This window comes from Clupea harengus, chromosome 17 (assembly GCF_900700415.2).
Source record: "Clupea harengus chromosome 17, Ch_v2.0.2, whole genome shotgun sequence".
Lineage (NCBI taxonomy): Eukaryota > Metazoa > Chordata > Actinopteri > Clupeiformes > Clupeidae > Clupea > Clupea harengus.
This window is the reverse complement of record NC_045168.1, coordinates 1,619,359-1,637,640: the sequence shown is the minus strand read 5'-3', so window position 1 is coordinate 1,637,640 and position 18,282 is coordinate 1,619,359. Positions and strand designations below refer to the sequence as shown.

Below are 18,282 nucleotides of genomic sequence, written 5' to 3'. Positions count from 1 at the left end.
ACTGCTTGGTAGCATTGGCTCTGCTTGATGCCCACCCTCGTGCCCTGAGGACATGCTGCAGCTTCTTTGGTCAGGAGCATGGGGAGTACGAGGGTGCGGGTGCTCACATCACATGTGATCTCGTGGTATTTTTTATTTTTTTTTATTCTTTTGAAATGCCACTAATGTCACGTCACGCACATGCACCCTTCACATTTCCCCTGTCACGGAATGTCATATTCACAGCCTCGCATATTGCTCATGTTAAGTTCCTCCTCACCAGACCCCCCCCCCCCCCCCCCCACCACCACCGCCCCAATCTCCCCCAACTGTGCAGTAGCTCTATCATTTCCCGTAGTGTCTGTTGTCTTGCCGGTAGGCTGAGTGTCCATATAATGTTTTTTTTTTCTTTTCTGAGTGCCAGCGTCTTTTTTCAATTTCTCCCGATGAGGAGAGAGTATGCAGCCGCCTGGAGAAGAAGCACTGCACCCTGCGCTCGCCTTTCTTGTGCGGCTGCCTCGGTTTAAAATCTCAGAAAGGCGCTGGTGTCATCACTGTTGTGCCCCACCAGTGGTTTTTAAAAACACTATATGGACCACACGCCCCAGCCCAACCCCCCCCAGCACCCCCCCCCCCACCCCCACCCCACCCCTGTCTCTCTCAGCATCACAACCACTGAAAGATCTGTTTTACAATCTCATCTCTCCTTCCTCCTTATCTCTATTTATCGCTCAATCGATCTCTCCATCCATCCCTCTGTCTTTGCTCAATTCCTCACCCTCTCCTCCAGTGCTTTGAGCTCCTCGCCCACCTGCGAGGGCAGGTCAGCCCCCACCTGCTGGGTGAAGTACGCCTGCAGCTCGTGCACCTCCTTCTGCCAGAAGGGCTTGGGCAGGTCGAACAGCGCCCCCATATCCACCTTCTCCCCCAGCCCCTCCAGGCTGATGGCGCCGTCCTGGGGCACCCAGCCCACGATGCTCTTCTTGGCGGCCTCGTCGTGACTCTGCCGGCCGCAGCGGCGGAAGATCCACTCAAGCACGCGGGCGTTCTCACCGAAGCCGGGCCAAAGGAAGGCGCCGCTGGCCTGGTCCTTGCGGAACCAGTTGACGTGGAAGATCTTCGGCAGCTGTGTGGGTGCCTTGCGGGACTCCATGCTGAGCCAGTGACCCAGGTAGTCACCAAAGTTGTAGCCGAAGAAGGGGCGCATGGCGAAGGGGTCGTTCATGATGACCTTTCCTATGGGACAGGAAACAAATAAATTGCAAGTTGTAATTCTTGTGTATGACCACTAACAAAGAGCACTGGCATGTTGTGTGGGCATGAAGAAGTATTTTACAGGAAACATCTACACTTACGCATTTATAGCTCACAGAGGGCTATCTTTAGAGCAAATATCATGCTAATGTACTTTACAAGTAGATGACTGTATACAGCTCCACAGTTCCAGCACATTCTACCACATTCTTAGAGCGTCGCCATGACGATGAGTAGTGCACACAAACCTTTGTGTTCTGCTGCTGCTGTAGACTCGGACCTCATAGCTGCTCCTACAAACACTCCGTGACGCCAGTTGAAAGACTCATAGACCAGGGGCACACCTATGGAGGGAGAGAGGGGGCAGTGCCAACACAATGCTCAGTCATCTTTTATGAAAGGAAGGAATATGTGTGGGATTGTGTTTGTGTGTGTGTGTGTGTGTGTGTGTGTGAGTGTGTGTGTGTGAATGTGGGTGCAAGTGTGTGTGTTTTTGTGGGTGTGTGTTTTTGTGGGTGTGTGTGTGTGTGTGTTTGTGTGTTTGTGTTTTTGTGGGTGCGTGTATGTTTGTGTGTGTGTGAATGTGGGTGCATGTGTGTGTGTGTTTGTGGGTGCATGTGTGTGTGTGTCTGTGCATGTATGCGCGTTCGTGTGTCTGTGCGGGAGTTTAGAAAGGGATATGATGAAGGAAAGGCAGTGTCCAACACCAGGGGAAGTTCAGGGGAGATAAAGGGAACAGGAAGTGCAATTTCTCCTCCACCTTTCTGTATTCTATTTCACAGAAATGTCACACTTGTCGTACTTAGTCACAAAAACAAAGTTGTTCTATTCAATACCAAAAAAAAAACTTCCCCTTCTTGCTGTATTTTTACTTCATTATCACACATCTATGTAATGTCTTGGCTAGTGTAAATGTATAGAGTTTAAAATACTCTATGTAGCAGGTTGGGTATGCTGGCCACCCCTGAACTGAAAATCCTATGCCCATTCTTGCTCTAAGCACATGATTTCTGTCAGTATAATTATTATGTTCTAGGTAGACTGAATCAGGTGAGTTCAGCTAATCAATGGTGCTATGGTACATTAAGTAGAGACAGTAGAGACAGCTGAAAAATATATAAGGCAGTAGGACTCCAGGGGCAGGACTGCAACCTGAAAACAATTTTGTCACATGCCTTCCTACCTGCTACCCCCCTTCTCAGATTTCTTTTTTTTATTCACCCCTTCCCCATTCCAAAATGCCCACCTTCTGGTCTGCGGCCCCCAAAGATGATGGCATCAATAGGCACACCCTCGTCGCTCTCCCACAGGGGGTCAACGATGGGGCACTGGCCGGCAGGGGCACAGAACCGGGAGTTGGGGTGGGCGCATGGAGTGGAGTCTCCTGTGGACGCGCGAGAGAAGAGGAAGAGGAAGACAGGGAGAGAAGAGGAAGACAGGACAGAGATGAGTATCTTACGGCTGGGAAACACTGACATTAAACATGGTTGACACATTTTTTTAAATAAGAAGCTTGATGTGAGAATGTAGGCAGCAGGGGATGACAAATCGAAGGGTGTAAAGTAGAAGTTCCTGTGTCAAATACAGCCTGGTAATTTAAACATGTGGTTGGAGCAGGCAACTAGACGACAGATGTCTATCATGACACATTTCTTTGTCAGACCTCACTGTCAGTACAATTACGTTCAGTTCTCACAGTATAATGTGTCTTTGCAACAACTGACTCCATTAAAAGGTTGTGTAAGAAATAAGGAAATCAACTATGTGCATTTAAAAACTTGGAACCCCCCCACCCCCTGTGTGCTTCTTCTTCACTGAACAGAGAGCAGTTCTCAATTCATCACATCTTCCCAAATGATGCAACAATGAAACGTCACAGCATGAGCTCTGAGGTAAATGACTGCGCAACATAAAAGTCCATTCTGTGTCACTTCTGCAAAAGCTGTCTTTTTCCTGTGGACACACAGACTACGGGATATTCTAACCATGCCACTGTCACTAAACAGATGAATGTTATATACATTACACCAGATTTATATAGATTTGATCACAATTGGATTATGTATGTATGTGATTTATATGTGAAAACACAGTGAACTGTGACTCAGATTGTTCCATATTGAATTTCTGCTGTTGCTCGGTAGATGATGTATATCATAGCATGGGACGGTAGTCCCTGGAACACCGATCACTGGTAATCTAAGGGCTTACCGATCTTCCAGGACTTCCCGTGCCAGTCGGTGATGCCGACCCCAGCGGCCGGGGCGTCCAGGCCTTCCCACCAGACGCCTCCGTCGCTGGTTTCGCCCACGTTGGTGAAGACAGTGTTTTTGGCGATGGTTGCCATGGCGTGTGGGTTAGTCTTCATGGAGGTGCCCGGAGCCACTCCGAAGAAACCATTCTCTGGGTTAATGGCTCTGAGTTTTCCTGAGAGAGAGAGAGAGAGAGAGAGAGAGAGAGAGAGAGAGGGAGGGAGGGAGGGAGAGAGAGGGAAAGTGAGAGAGGCATAGGGGGAGACAGAAAAATTATCAGAGGAAGTATTTAGGATGTGTGATCATCTCCATTTTCTGAAGTGTAACCCCCCCAAAAGAAAACAAAAAAGTACAAAAAAGGCTAAAAAGGAAAACTGAATTGTTTGATGTTTCTCAGAACTTAGTACAGAACTCAGTACATTTCAGTACGTTGTTTGCATTAATTGTAAAAAATGAACTAGAAACAGACTGACCCAGCTATGAAAGCTGGACAATGCTCTCTTTGTACTGTCAGTGGGCTGGCCACAGCAGTTCATAGTTCAAAGGTCGGAGTTCCAAAGGGGGACGTTTATATCCCTCTTCCTGTTCTGCTCACCCTGGCTGTCGAACTTCATCCAGGCGATGTCGTCCCCCACACACTCCACGGTCCACCCCGGCAGCGCGGGCTTCATCATGGCCAGGTTGGTCTTCCCACAGGCACTGGGGAACGCCGCCGCCACGTAGCGCTTCACTCCCTGAGGATTGGTGATGCCCAGGATCTACAGAGAGAAGTGAGGCCTGTGAGCTCCTAATCAAAGTCCAAGAAGGTCCTGGAGCTCTAGCATGCTTTTTATTTGATTACTATTATCAACCTTCTCAAGCTCATCAAGAAGGAGACATGCCTGAGCAGGTCAAGATTTCTTCATCAATCGCGATTTTTTTTCAGCCTACTGTTTTTTCTTTCCTCAGAAGGGATGACCGTATCTAGACAATATTTTTCCCCAAGAGCATTTGAATTTACTTGACAAAACTTTGCGAATGGCACTGAACATCTTTGATTCTTTATAGAAGCCAGTTTTAGGAGAAGAAAGCTGAAAACAGTCAAGCTCTTTGTTTCCCGGGTAACCATGATTGTTATGTTGACTGCACAGAAGCCTTAATGTCTATGTTCATTTTGCTCACAATACAATCAATGGTTTGGACTGTGATGTACCATTTTGGCTTTTGTTTTTGCCTGTGCTGCCTGGTAAGCTCAGTATACTTTGCACAAGCATAAATTGACACAAATTGGATCCTTTTGGACTGCAGTGAATTCAACTTTTGCTCAGCTGGTATGTTTCCAAGAGGTGAGCAGAGGCCATAGGGTTTCATCTACGCTGTTTCTGAATCTGTTTCTCAAGAACAGTATCATCAAACATCTTTAGACATCCGAGTGAAATACCAGGCACACACTGCAACACAGGTTGGGAAACTCTGCTTCCCTGCAACGTGAAGTATATGACGTGGACAGAAATGAGCTTCCTGTGATCAGTAATCTCACCGGGTTAAGTCTATAAATAAATGAATTATTATCAAAGTTATAATACCCATAATAGTCATGATGACTGTCTGTGCTCAGCATTCAAAGGTCCAATGTGCAAAGTCTTTGCAGACTCTTAGAGATATCATACCACTGATCTAATTATCAGAACAAGTTATAAACTTGAGCATAAGGCATGAAAAACCACGCAGAGAATGTGAGACTGCCTAGGTCTCAGTCAAGAAAGCAAAGCATAAATGGACTATATGGATACAAAGACATGGGAAGGTCGGTTTTTAAAATCTAGTGCCTCTTCCTGGAGATATCATTCCTTTGACCTTAATGAGTGTCATCATCGATCTTGCCCAACATTCAAAGCAGGCTCTCCCTCTAGTGTTCAATGTCAGAACTGCATTCTAACTGGCATGTGGTCATCAAGTCAACCTTTGTTTATGGCAATGCATAAGGCAACGTGGAGATATATATATGTGTGTGTGTGTGTGTGTGTGTGTGTGTGTGTGTGTGGGTGTGTGTTCTCACTAGTGTATGTTCAGCAAACGAGCTCTTATCTTTGATGGTGTGAGAGACAATGTAGAGAGCAAAGTGTATGTGTGAGTGTAAACGTGTGTGTCCGTGCGGCGTGTCTGTGCGTACGTGTCTGTGCGTACGTGTCTGTACGTGCATGTGTGTGAGTGCGTGTTTGTGAGTGTGTGTCTGTGAGTGCGTGTTTGTGAGTGCATGTCTGTGCATGTGTGTGTGTTTGTGTGGGTGAGCGTGTGTGTGTGTGAGTGTGTGTTTTCTGCATGCACGTGTTTTCACCAACATGTGCTCAGCCAGCCAGCCCTAGTCATTGGTCTTTGGCAATGCGTGAGGAAAAGTAAAAGTGTGTGTGTGTGCGCGTGCGTGCGTGCGTGCGTGCGTGCGTGCGTGCGTGCGTGCGTGCGTGTTCTCACCAGCATGTGCTCGGCGAGCCAGCCCTCATCTTTGGCGATGCGTGAGGCGATGCGGAGGGCGAAGCACTTCTTCCCCAGCAGTGAGTTTCCTCCATAGCCGCTGCCGAAGGACAAGATCTGCCTGGAGTCCGGAAGGTGGGAGATGAGCACCTTCTCTGGGTTACAGGGCCAGCTGCTCACCAGGGGAGCTGAGAGAGAGAGAGAGAGAGACAAAGAGAGAGAGAGAGAGAGAAAAAAAGAGAGAGAGAGATGAAGAGAGAGAGAGAGTGAGAGAGAGAAGGAAACAGATAGAAGTATATTTTAACTATAGCTTCATGTAATGAAAACACTGTATTACAATCCATCATGCTACTTACATTTCCCTGCAATCATTGCCTGCTGTGATTCTATTACATTCAGACCTTATTGTGACTCATGGTGTGCATTTATGAGTTCTGTCTCACATTACATGGAGATCATGCTGCTCAGTTTTCTCCAACAGAGAGAGCAGAGAGCAAATATCTTTCACGAATCGTCTACCTCCACCTTTTTCTCCGCCAAACATTCAGCAAGAATGAGTCTCTGGGATCAAGTCTGCTATTGGGGAGTGCTTTATATCGAGCCCCACAGCAGGGTTTTTCTGGGGATCATACCAACAGCGTGCGCCTTCTGCTCAAACACACCTGACTGTTCGCTTATAGAGCCCATAGTGAAGCTAGCCCATTTCTGTTGACTTGGCCCTCCAAACTCTCATGCCCAGGTCTCTCTAGTCCTGCTGGACAGCATGGTCAGTTTTTAAATGTTTTCATATCAGTCTGTCACTGAGTTTTCCCAGCTTCGATACAATCACTCATTCATCAATAATCTCCACATTCATCACATGCCCACACATCTCATGAAATAAAAAATCCCACCATTCCATATTATTATTCGGCATAGCAAGTTTTCAGCTTTCAGTGCCCCACCTTTTCTGATGCCACAATAGGCCCATTCATTAAAGGTACGCAGACAACAACTGAGTCTACTTATCACAGTTGATGTTCTCACCACCTGCCTACAACAGTTCACTACGGATTCATGTCTACCCACACTGACCTCACACTTACTGCCATGTTTATGTTGGCTTTTTGGGGTGGCGGAGACGTAGTGAGTCTACCTGCCCTGCCTCTAGTTCTAATTACGCCATAGGCTGCAGCCCTGTGTCTCAGACCTACAGATCATACGACAAACCGACCAATTTGAGAAAGGCCACTCAATTTTCATCTTTAATTTGGCTTCTCACTTTTCAACTTTCTCGTGTTCATAGCTCATTACATCTCATTTTGATCCTCACAGTATCCACCATCCATCCCACTCTTTGTTCCAGTCAATCTCTGCAATAGGCATCCCAGGACCACGGCCAGCTATCAAGCCAATATATTAATGGCTTTCTTCCAATGCAATGCAAGACAATTGTAACAACAACATCTCCCAACCCACTAACTAACAGACAGACCCCACCTAATTCACTAAGAGTCACAAATCAAACCATACTGACGGCAGTACCTTTGAGAGGGAGGGGTCTGCCCAGCGAGTGTTGGCACCGTACAAACTCTGCCCCCTCTGCCAGCTTGTTCAGGATGGGCGTGCCCATGCGGGTCATGATGCCCATGCTAGCCACCACATACGGGGAGTCTGTGACCTGCACGCCAAACTTGGCCAGGGGGGAGTTCACTGGACCCATGCAGAAGGGGATCACGTACATTGTCCTGCCTACACGCAGAGGGAAACAAAATGGAGAGAGGCTGAACCCAAAGCAGAGAAGTGACAAATCAAATTTAACCTTAAATTAAAAATATTATGGGTATATTTAAAACTGATAAAAACAGAAATGATTCTTTGCTCTTTTCTCTTTGTGAGGCTTGTGTGTGTAAGTGTTTGAGAATGTGTACGTTACTGTTTGTGTATGTGTATGTGAGTGTACAAGTCTGAATGTAGTGTGCATGTGTTTGTGTGATTGTGTGTGTATGTGTTTGTGTGTATGTGTGTGTGTATATATGTGTGTGTTTTCTTCACACTCACCTGCCATGCAGCCAGGGAAGCGGTCCTGTCTGGCCTCCTGGAAGTTGCTCTCGCTCATCCAACTGCCCAGCTGGCTTTTGACGCCGCCGCTGGGGATGGGAATAGTGTCGCGCTCATTCTTAGTCACGATCACCGTCTTACTCTCCACACGAGCCACATCGCGGGGATCTGTGCGTGCCAGCCAGCTACACACACACACACAAACACACACACACACACACACACACATACAAACAAAGATTAAATCTCTGAGTCAAAGTCAATCAAAAACTACACCGATGAATCTCATGCAATAGCAGATTTGTTTATAATGAACAGTGTTTATTAAATGACTTCAAATACTATTAGATCTAGTCTAAAAACATGAAAGAAAGGCAGAGAACGCAAGCAAGACTGCCTGAGTGACAACTGTAGAGGGACCAGATGAGCTGGCAAAAAAACTGTAGGAACCTCCCCAAAGAAAATAAGAAAACATCATGTCTTCAATATAAAAATATTGTTATCGGCCACCTAGAATGTGTAGCTGACAAGGAGCGCCCCCTTGTGATGAAACATGTGTAAGGTCAGTACTCACCAGTTCTCATATTTCGGCAGCTTCTTGACCATGCCCTCTTTCTGCAGGCCTGCGTAGATGTCCTGAAGCTCCTGGGTCGACCCCGTTACCACGTGAACCCTGGAGGGCTTGCACTCGTCCACCGCCCCCTTCACAAACTCGGCCACGGCTGGGGGGAGGGAAGGGACGGAGGCTAGGGAACGCACCCCCACACACGTCCCCGATCTGACAAGAAAAATAAATAAATACAATGTCACACTCTACTTTAAGAGGACTTTCATGCAATATTTGTATGTACGTTGAGTAATTACATGTTTTAAAGATGATGATGATGATTTATTGTCAGAAGTGTCTGAAATTGTTCGTGCATAAAAACATTTCCATTTGCAGCATCAGAGACAATAGAAAAATTAGGACAAGAAACAAGGATACACACAACTAACCTAGCATTACAATCACAAAAGACAATATTCAAGTCTGGGATTAAGCTCCGTATTTAATTTCGGTTAAACCCTGTTTCTAAACCATGTTTCTCCGGTTCAATACAACGTACTTGCTATGCAACACATTACTGTAACCAAGAACACAAATACACACAGTGTTAAAGGGAAAGTGGCGGTGTGTGTGTGTGTGTGTGTGTGTGTGTGTGTCTATATACATGTAGCAGTAATTACATTTGTAATAAAAACATAAGTGAGCAAACATAGTCAGTGAAAAAGGGTGGTTTAAGAGGTGGGCAAAAACACTGTGTGTGAAGGCTGGCATAGATAAGATACAGACCAGAATCTATATCCCATTTGGGTAAACCTCTTGGATAAAGATCCATATGCCTCCAGAATGAGACCTTTCAAGAGAAAAAGCCTTTGAGGACAGCTGTTACGAGACAGTCTGACCTGAAACGCCTCCCCCGGAGGAGCTTGCTCTGTCCTAAATTCATGTCATAAAGGAACCAGTTCTGCCTCTTTGACTCGCTCACCTATAGGACAGGAATTTAGGACAGTGGTTTCAGGAAGATTATCTTACGACTCCAAACTGGTTCCTGGTGAAACCAGGTGGACCAAGCTCGACATCACACATTTAGGGGAACAGATAAGAAGCAGAAATGAAATGCTAAACACAATAAAGCGCCTGGTACTTTGAACTCAATGAACTATACATCCTATACTCAATAGGATGAGCTTTGAACTATGACCTCTGGACCATACTCCGGAGTGCTTGACGAGAAACAGGATAGAGATAGGTCTATTCCAGAAACAGTTCAAAGTAAGACGCTGGTCCTATACTGGAAATTGACAAACAATCAGCCAAGAGAGCAAAATGAGGAGGGGTGAACAAGTTAGCAACTAGTGAACAGCATGGCAAATATACAGTAGTTTATATATATAAATATATAAATATAAATATATAGTTAGTTATTTAGAGGTATGCATTGTTCAAACTGTCCACATTATGGTCTGAAATCCTACAGCAGCTGTAAGCCATATCCTGTCTGTTTTGTCCACCATGTTACCACCCGGCCAGGTTAGCAGGACTTGTTACAGTCACATGGGTCATCTCTAACACAATCAACCACTGCATTCAGGAAGGCGTTTGGAAAACTGGTTTGGTCTGTATTGGTTTGTTTGTTCTGTTCTACAGCCAATGGTTAATTCCAAAATAACTGAAATTATTCAGTTGAGTTGTGTGACAAATGTGTGACCAGGGCTAATTCTGAGCATGAAGATGTTCATTATATCGTTGAAAAACAAAGCTTAACTCCACACTGCTGCCAGCGGTGGTCCTGTATTTGGTATGTGGCCAAGAACAATTCTTGCATCACCTCTTGGATCACAAACAATGTAACCGTGAAACGATATTGCTCAATCCACATTTAACCACAGACCCCACAGCTACAGAGTTCAGATTCACTTCCAAATGATTAGGGCCCATTTCTTCTACTTTCTTTTTAATGAACTGAGGTGAGAGGCATGGAAAGATAAAGGAGTGAAAACCTTCTCTCTTTCCTCTGAGTACTAGAAAAACAGAGGGTCAAAGTTCACATTAGAATTGTGGCCAGTCCTTTTTGTTTGAGTGCTGAACAATCAGCACAGAGCTTTAAAACTGCAGGCAGGGCCATAAATGAGCCACTGGCTCTTAGCTATACGGCCCAGCACAGTATAACTGGATAAGTGGTCAGTCATTTCACGAGACAGAGGGTGTCTTCAATTACACAAAGCGTGACTCGCATCTACAGTAGCTTGTGAATAAAATTAGGGAGATATTTGAAAGGGGGTGGTGAAAGGGGTTTTCTTTTTAACTCTTCTAATGGGTGTGGCGTCTCACTGTTTTAATCTCTGACCTTTAACCCACTCTCTTTCACCATCCTCCTATCCCATCATTCCTCTCTCACCCATCCCCCCATCTCCTCACCAACAGCCCAGTTCTCTTTGGAACCTTTTGACCAGTGAGTCCTAAGCATAGACTTGTTAGTCTGTAGAACAATCCTGTGCCCTGAAGAAGGTTTTTTATTTCCACATGCCACTGTAGTATTATGCAGTGTACGTAGATCTAGAACATCAGCCCATAGATACATGTTAAATAGATACACACAGACGTAATACTCTATTTCATTGGGACATCCTAATGAGAACCCTCAGCCCATGATATTCTAATCAAACGGAAGTGATCCTAATCCACAAGGACCATCCCCAGCTAATAGGACTGATGAGAACATACTCCACAGAGTTAAGAAACCCTCTGTGATCCATACACCTCAGCCAAAAAATGGTCGGCCATAAGGGGTTTGTATTCGCTTGCTCATGCATACTCAAATTTCAGGAGATCTGTCTGTATAGCCATGTTTGCAGTTCCCTAGTTGCTATATGGGAGCTTGGGGAACAGTATGGCGGTGAAGTTATTAACTGTTGCAGACAGAAACACAGAGCATGAGAGCAGAGATAAGTCTGTCAATGTATCAACCATTCGACCCCATGATCTCTCTCTCTTTCTCTCTCTCTCTCTAGCTCTCCCTCACATTTTCAGTGGAGTTCTGATCCATCCCATTTCTCTTCAGCGGGCCAAAAACACCTCCAGATGGGCTGGCCAATCGCGTGGTATGATGCACAAGCACACCCACTTGTCCCAAAGCTCTACAAGTTCACAGTCTCTGTGGGCATACCGCACAGACATATGTGCAACACTTGAACACACGCAGGCCTTAACAAGGCCTTCACAAATCATGTGTGAACCGCAGTTTAACCAGTGGGGGCGGTTGGACATTATCATCTCCTAACCAACAAGAATGCACAAAAACACACCGACACACAAACATAAAAACAAACACACACACATACAGATCGTATGTGCAAAAACAAAGAAAACCAACAGTAGAAGGACCTGATAGTGGACCATGGTTTGCCTTTAAGATTCTACCTATTTCCTGCCTATCGTGTTCTGTTATTGGCACACATCTTGCGTTTCTGTACTTCAAACTGTATTCTGATTTCTGTACTTTTCAGTACTTCTCTGCACATTATAGACTTTTCAGCTTTTTTAAGTGGTTGTGTGGAATTCAGCAGAGTACATAATACAATGTGTCCTCATTCCCTATTGAGATCTTCTCATATAAGTATTTAAACACATTTCAGCAAATCAAGTCCTCCCAAACACATGTACACATTACACCACATACAACACACACACACACACACAGCAGACACACTAGCAGCACACAGACCGTTAGACAGCCCCCCCTCCCCCCCACCCACACACACACACACACACACACACACACACACACAGACACACACACACACACACACACACAGACACACACACACAGGACTGATGCTAAAAACGGGCACAATGCATTGACTTTACCCGTTTCCACCCAAAGCACTGTGTTTCTATATAACTTGACCAGGAAATATCTGAGAAACGTGAAGACTTAATTTCTTGTCTTAAATGAGTCACCCAGACAGAATTTTCAGCTACTGACATCTCCTGTGGTTGAGAGATTGTGCGACTTCTTTCCAGCAAGTCAAAGCACGTGCGTGCTTGGTTAAACTATATCACATACCAGTCAGGAAAAAGGACACAATTGTAACAATGTTGCATTTTTCCTATTGAGTTACCACAAGGTATCAGGTAGCGTATGATGTGCTATACAACACAGTATTCATATCCTTGTTCCTTGCAGTGCATCTGTCTTTTACAAAACCCAACGTTATGCCAGAGTTTATGGAATATATGGGAAACTAACTCCGATTCTACTATTGGCTTCCAGGCTTCCCACCCTCTCCAATGCAACCAATTACAAGATCAATGTCAACCCTGAGGAGTTAAGCATTCAGTCATTACAGCTATACACCAGTGTAGGCACTGAACAAACTGGATTGGTTACCAAAAAATCAGAATTTGTGGGGGCAAAAAATGTCTAACCCACATGGGGTGATAACGCATGTGACATTAACCTGTTCCTTGTCAGAGGTATACAACCTGTGCCAGAGTTCGCCACGACATGTCATTCGAAAAGTAAACTGAGAAAAGGATGTTGAACTAGGCAATATGCCAAGAACAATCTCTAAAATAAAATAGCGTCAATGTGCAAGGCTTCAGACACTCAGTCACCATTCAGGTTTGCAGAATTGAACATCATATTATCTTCAGTAACTTGTCTGAGCTTTGCTCTGTAGTAACAGTCCCTGTGAACATGCAGGCACTGTAAACCTCTCACACGAATATATCACAAGTTCACATCCTTTACATTTCTGCGCCAACGTGGATACGCCATTTACATTGCGTAAAATGTAATGCATGCTCTGCCTGTACATCTCGTTCTACAGCTTACAATCCGGAAAAGACCAAGGAAAAGTTGTGTATTAGTCCCTACACATTTTTATTTTGATACATACCTTCTCAGAACTCCAAGCATAAGGCGCGACATCCTCGATGATGCGGTAGTAAACAAGATACTAAAACTCCAAAAGTATTCAGTGGTTATATAAAAAAAAACGGATGCTGGTGTAACAAATAAATGGAGTGCGTCTTCCAGGGCCAATCACCTCTCACATCTGATTGGTCTTGTGGACAGAGCTCCTGAGCTGAGGTAACTGAGGTAGCGAGAACCTTGCTCTTTTGTAGAAGCAGCACGTGTAACTTATCTACTTTGCACACACCTTTTTTCTTAGCTTAATATCGGGACAGCAACAAGCGACTTTCCTCTTCCGTCAGCGCAAATTTCGATTCCAAACTAGCAGCTCCAACGGCTATCTCTTCATTTAGCCTGCTTCAAACACATTTCCCTATTCGTTCATTTTACGAAGGTATGATATAGTTCGGAGTTTGGTGGATTGTTGTGTAAGGTTATATCCAGTATAGACCACCGTAGCAACATCCGTTTGTGCTCAACAGGTCTCCAGACCAGACTAAACAAAAAGCTGAGACGACCGCACAGTTGGCTAATAAGTAGCTAAGATAGCCCTCGACAACAAAAATATTACCTTTTCTAAATTTCTAAATATTATTTTTTCGGTGGTTCTTCCAGAGAACTTCGGTGGTTCTTACACCACATCTTACACCTTTCGTTCTACTGGTATAACAACTGATATAACAACACCGGCTTGCCACCGACTGATGCAAAGTCCTGTTCCTTTATTCACAGTAGAGTACTTTGTATCATTGGCGTTGCATTTGCTACAATTTCAGCTGATGGTCTTATAGGAGAAAGCAATAAGGTCTTGAAAAATCCAAGATGGGGGGTTTGAAGATTAGGATGTCGTCCCTGTATGACGAAGCAGTGCCAAATCAGCAGATGTTGCCGTGGAAAGTCAGAAGTTTAGTCAGGAAACGAGGAAACTCACTACTCAAACCAGTGACGTTATAACCATGGGGGTTATCCTCAGTGCTGCTGAGCCAAATTTCTTGTTGCTGTATAAATTAAGCGATGTAAGTCGCTTATAACGAACTAATATCTAACTTTTTTTTTCACAGTCTTTACGTTTCCTTTTTTTTTTATATCTTGCCCATATTTACCATTTGAAGACTGGTGGGTAATGCATAACAACCACACAACTAGTAACGGTTAGCTGAAATTCGGCACTCTAACCACAACAGTAAAAACCTATAGTTTATTCGGTTAAACAGCTGTAGTGTTTTATATTGTAAACTTACTTTTACAAATCTTCACTTTACAACAAAGTGTATGTGAGAGAGGGAGAGCAAGGGTGGGCGAGAGATAAAAGTACAGCACATCCAACAACTGGTTAAACTTCAGCCTGTTAATAACAATAAACCACGGCCTGAAACCATATGCAACGCAGGCACATGTTGGAACATACTCTCTCTCTCTAAAAATAAAAGTCCTATAGTTTATATACAGCTGGATTCCAGATCTGAGAACACTTTAAATACTCAGTTGCCAGTATTATGCAGGCGAACTACTTTTTTCAGTATGGTGAAGCTTTTGTATACTTCCAGCTTTTTATGGCGTTCTTTAGAAAAGGCCATGATAGCCCATAGGCCATGTAAAATAGTGCTTAATTTGGGCTGGCATATTAGAGGTGGGAGATAAAAATAATAATATAATATTAATCCGTATCGCAATATTTATTTATTTCATATTATGACTTTAATGTTATTTTGGTACATACGTCTACTCTGATAACATTGCTTGTGAAGTCCACAATATGGCACCAAACCTTATACGTCTCTTTGATGAGATGTCAAATCAGAAATTGGAAAGGAAGGTTGGAATCAAATGTCCACACACTGGCCACCTATTTTGAAGGTGTTGAGAATCATGGTTATAATTCAGTGGTGTGGTGAACACGAAGCAGTTTTGCAACAACAAGTGTCATTAGGCCCGTGCGCAGAGATTAATGTCTTGTTAGGTCAGGCAGAATGGCTGTGTTCAGAGGTGGGTGTCTTGTAAGGTCAAGCAGAATGCCCTGTTCCCAGGCCTGTTCGACTTGTTTTCGAAAAACAGGCTTACAGGTGCAGGCCGATGGAGACAACCAAGCATTCATGGAGGGGTCTCGAGATAGGAGATGCAGACAAGTCAAGGACAGGCGAAGCCTCCCAAAAAGTTGTAAACAGGCTCTTTGCCATATTGGCAAGGACACCAACCTGCTGTCACGAGTCACCATTGTCCTAAAATGTTTCTCCACAACAAGTGAGCGAGAATATTCTGATTGGCTGAGCGTGGATATGTTTTAGGTGTTCAATTGGTTCAATTTGGATACGTTTTAGGTTTTTGATTGGAAAAGCATAGTGACGAAATATGCCCTTTAAAAAGTTAGTGCAAAAGGTTTTGACATAGCTGCTCCATGGACCACCACTCTGATTGAATGAAATGTCTGCAAGATTCAATAAAACTTCAGTTCATCGCATTCGGTCTGACTCTCATTGAAGTATCAACTCTGATATTTGAAGTGGTTGTTTTCGCTACAACAAAGATTATATATATATATTATAAGTTTGATACCCCATTTATATGTGTAGATTGTTATACAATTGTATACTGTTCATACCTATTTATTATTGTTTTTATTGCACATGTTTATTGAACTTCAGATTGCTTTTACATGTGTAATTATAATGTTTCTGCCGTAATATAGTTTTTTGATTATGATTGAAGTACGGTTAGAAACTCCACATGTAGTGTCTACTGTGTTGTGTTTCAACCTATCACATCTCTTTCATCCTGCACAACTTTACTTTTGCAGAGCAGCCTTTGCCCCATGGACTTTGCCAGCAGACCAAATCATCAACATCACAATGTACTCCCCAGGAATACATTATCAAATCAATCAATAACCGATGGTCTACCAAAAACTTCAGGTTGACTTTTGACCTTTCAGCACAAACAAGAAATAAAAACACTACAGTGATGAACATGAAGAGCGTACTTATTCATTCATCTAACTTAAGTACACACACACACACACACACACACACACACACACACACACACACACACACACACACACACACACACACACACATATATATATATATGTAACTGTTTCCATACTCTTCACTGTAAGCTTATACAGCATGTGTTACTGAATTGCTCTGAGCAGTGAAAAATGCCTCAGGCCTTTCAAATGAGAAACCAGTCTAGGTCTGATTTCATCATCTTGAATCAGATAAGATCTGGATAAGCAAGATCACTGCCATCAAATCTTACTCAAACTCCAGGTACATTTGCCTATCAGTTGAAAGTTAGTCAATGGACTACAATATGGGACAAATCAGGTAGTGCATACAGAAATTTAAATTCCTACCCAGAGAGACATTTAAGGTGAAGAAGAGAGTGGACAATGTCCTCCCTTCAACAAAAACAAAAAACAACAAATGCAGTAATGAAGGCTGTTTTGATTGTAACGTCTCAAGTCAAGTCCTTATCCATCATATTTTTCCCTAGCCAAAGTATTTCATTTTACTGGTCATTCAAGAGCTTGTCCAACTCTGTAATATACCTCTGCCATCTTATGTCTTCCAGAGTGTTCAAGAAATGTGTTCCCAAAAGTTATGGCTCAGGAAATCCTTAGGGATATTTAGTATGCCTAGCCCCTACATTACCAGTCTAGTGTGAGGCTGTGTTGCATGCAGAGATACACAAGTGCAATAAATGTCCTACCTGAGCCCCAGTGCCTGTCTGACACAAGGACTCCATTCACCTCCAACATTAATTCATGCAGACTCTTAGAACCATGTCACTTTAGTTCACAGTCTGGTAAAATTCAGTGTTGTAGCACTGGTCAAGTAAAGTCACTACTTCTCACATTTAATTTGAGCTAGTCTAGTGTGATAACAAGATGCCACATCAGTGGGAGATTGCTTTTCTTTTCCACAGCTTTAGTGATTTGATCAGAAACACATAATCATTATGCCAGCGCTTGCAAGGCATTCACGCATCATCTATTGGTCAACCAAATTGCAGGTAAAAACAAATTCACTCAGTGAGTTTAGTTTGTCGACAGCTTTGATCTGAGCAGTTTCTTTGCTCGTCGGGCAGTTTGGAGTTTGTTTACTGTGCCTGACGTCACAGCTCTTTGTGTGTCTGTTTGTTTTTAGGTGGAACTTGTACCCCACATGTGGGTCAAGTGAGGGAAACAGAGGGCCACTGACAACTGGTTGATTGAAAGTGCAATAATATCCGTCAGCAACCATTTAACAGTCTGCAGTAGGTTTAAACAGCTTGAAAAAAAAACATGGCAGCCCCAACTGAGGAGGAGGTGATTGACCCTGATGGTCGTGATAATCATAGACATATATGTCTATGGTGATAATGTAATGATCTCCATGGAGATGATTATTTCACGAACGACAGGAAGCTCTTCTACCACCTACCGATGAGGTTGAACATCGCAGTTGAGTGATGGTCGGTGTCGCATGTGGTGTAGCCTAATCTAATGTAACACTAGAGGTTATATCTGGTTCAGTCTGTAGCGTCACTGAAGTTGCTTTTTGGTGATTTACCAAAATTCGAAATCGACCGTTATTTCATTTAGCCTACTTTTCTTTCTTTTTTTTTTTTTTTTTTTTTTACATATTATGTTTACAAATCATAACCATGTTCTAAATAACGACATCTAGACACAAAACTAGTATCACAATTGTACCTCTTTAATGGTGATTGGAAATAGGCGAATGCAAGTTAAATAGTCGGACATTCAAAGTTTTACAGTCGAATGACGTTTGAAATGGAAAGCAGTGTCCTACAATTCCCAGTGTGCAACACAAAGGCGGAATTAAATAATGATAGTCGGG

General features: G+C 43.7%; 1 protein-coding gene across 1 annotated transcript; it reads right to left on the bottom strand.

Annotated features, from left to right (window-relative positions):
• Nucleotides 1-613: 613 nt before the first annotated feature.
• pck2 (phosphoenolpyruvate carboxykinase 2 (mitochondrial)) lies at nt 614-13,681 on the bottom strand. Its single transcript, XM_012816285.3, has 10 exons — nt 13,422-13,681; nt 8,551-8,754; nt 7,977-8,161; nt 7,461-7,667; nt 5,937-6,124; nt 4,081-4,243; nt 3,445-3,660; nt 2,480-2,617; nt 1,482-1,577; nt 614-1,215 (listed from the first exon to the last, which is right to left on the bottom strand). The coding sequence occupies exons 1-10, from the start codon at nt 13,451-13,453 to the stop codon at nt 746-748; spliced, it is 1,899 nt and encodes a 632-aa protein (XP_012671739.2). The 5' UTR covers nt 13,454-13,681; the 3' UTR covers nt 614-745.
• Between the last annotated feature and the right edge of the window lie 4,601 nt (nt 13,682-18,282).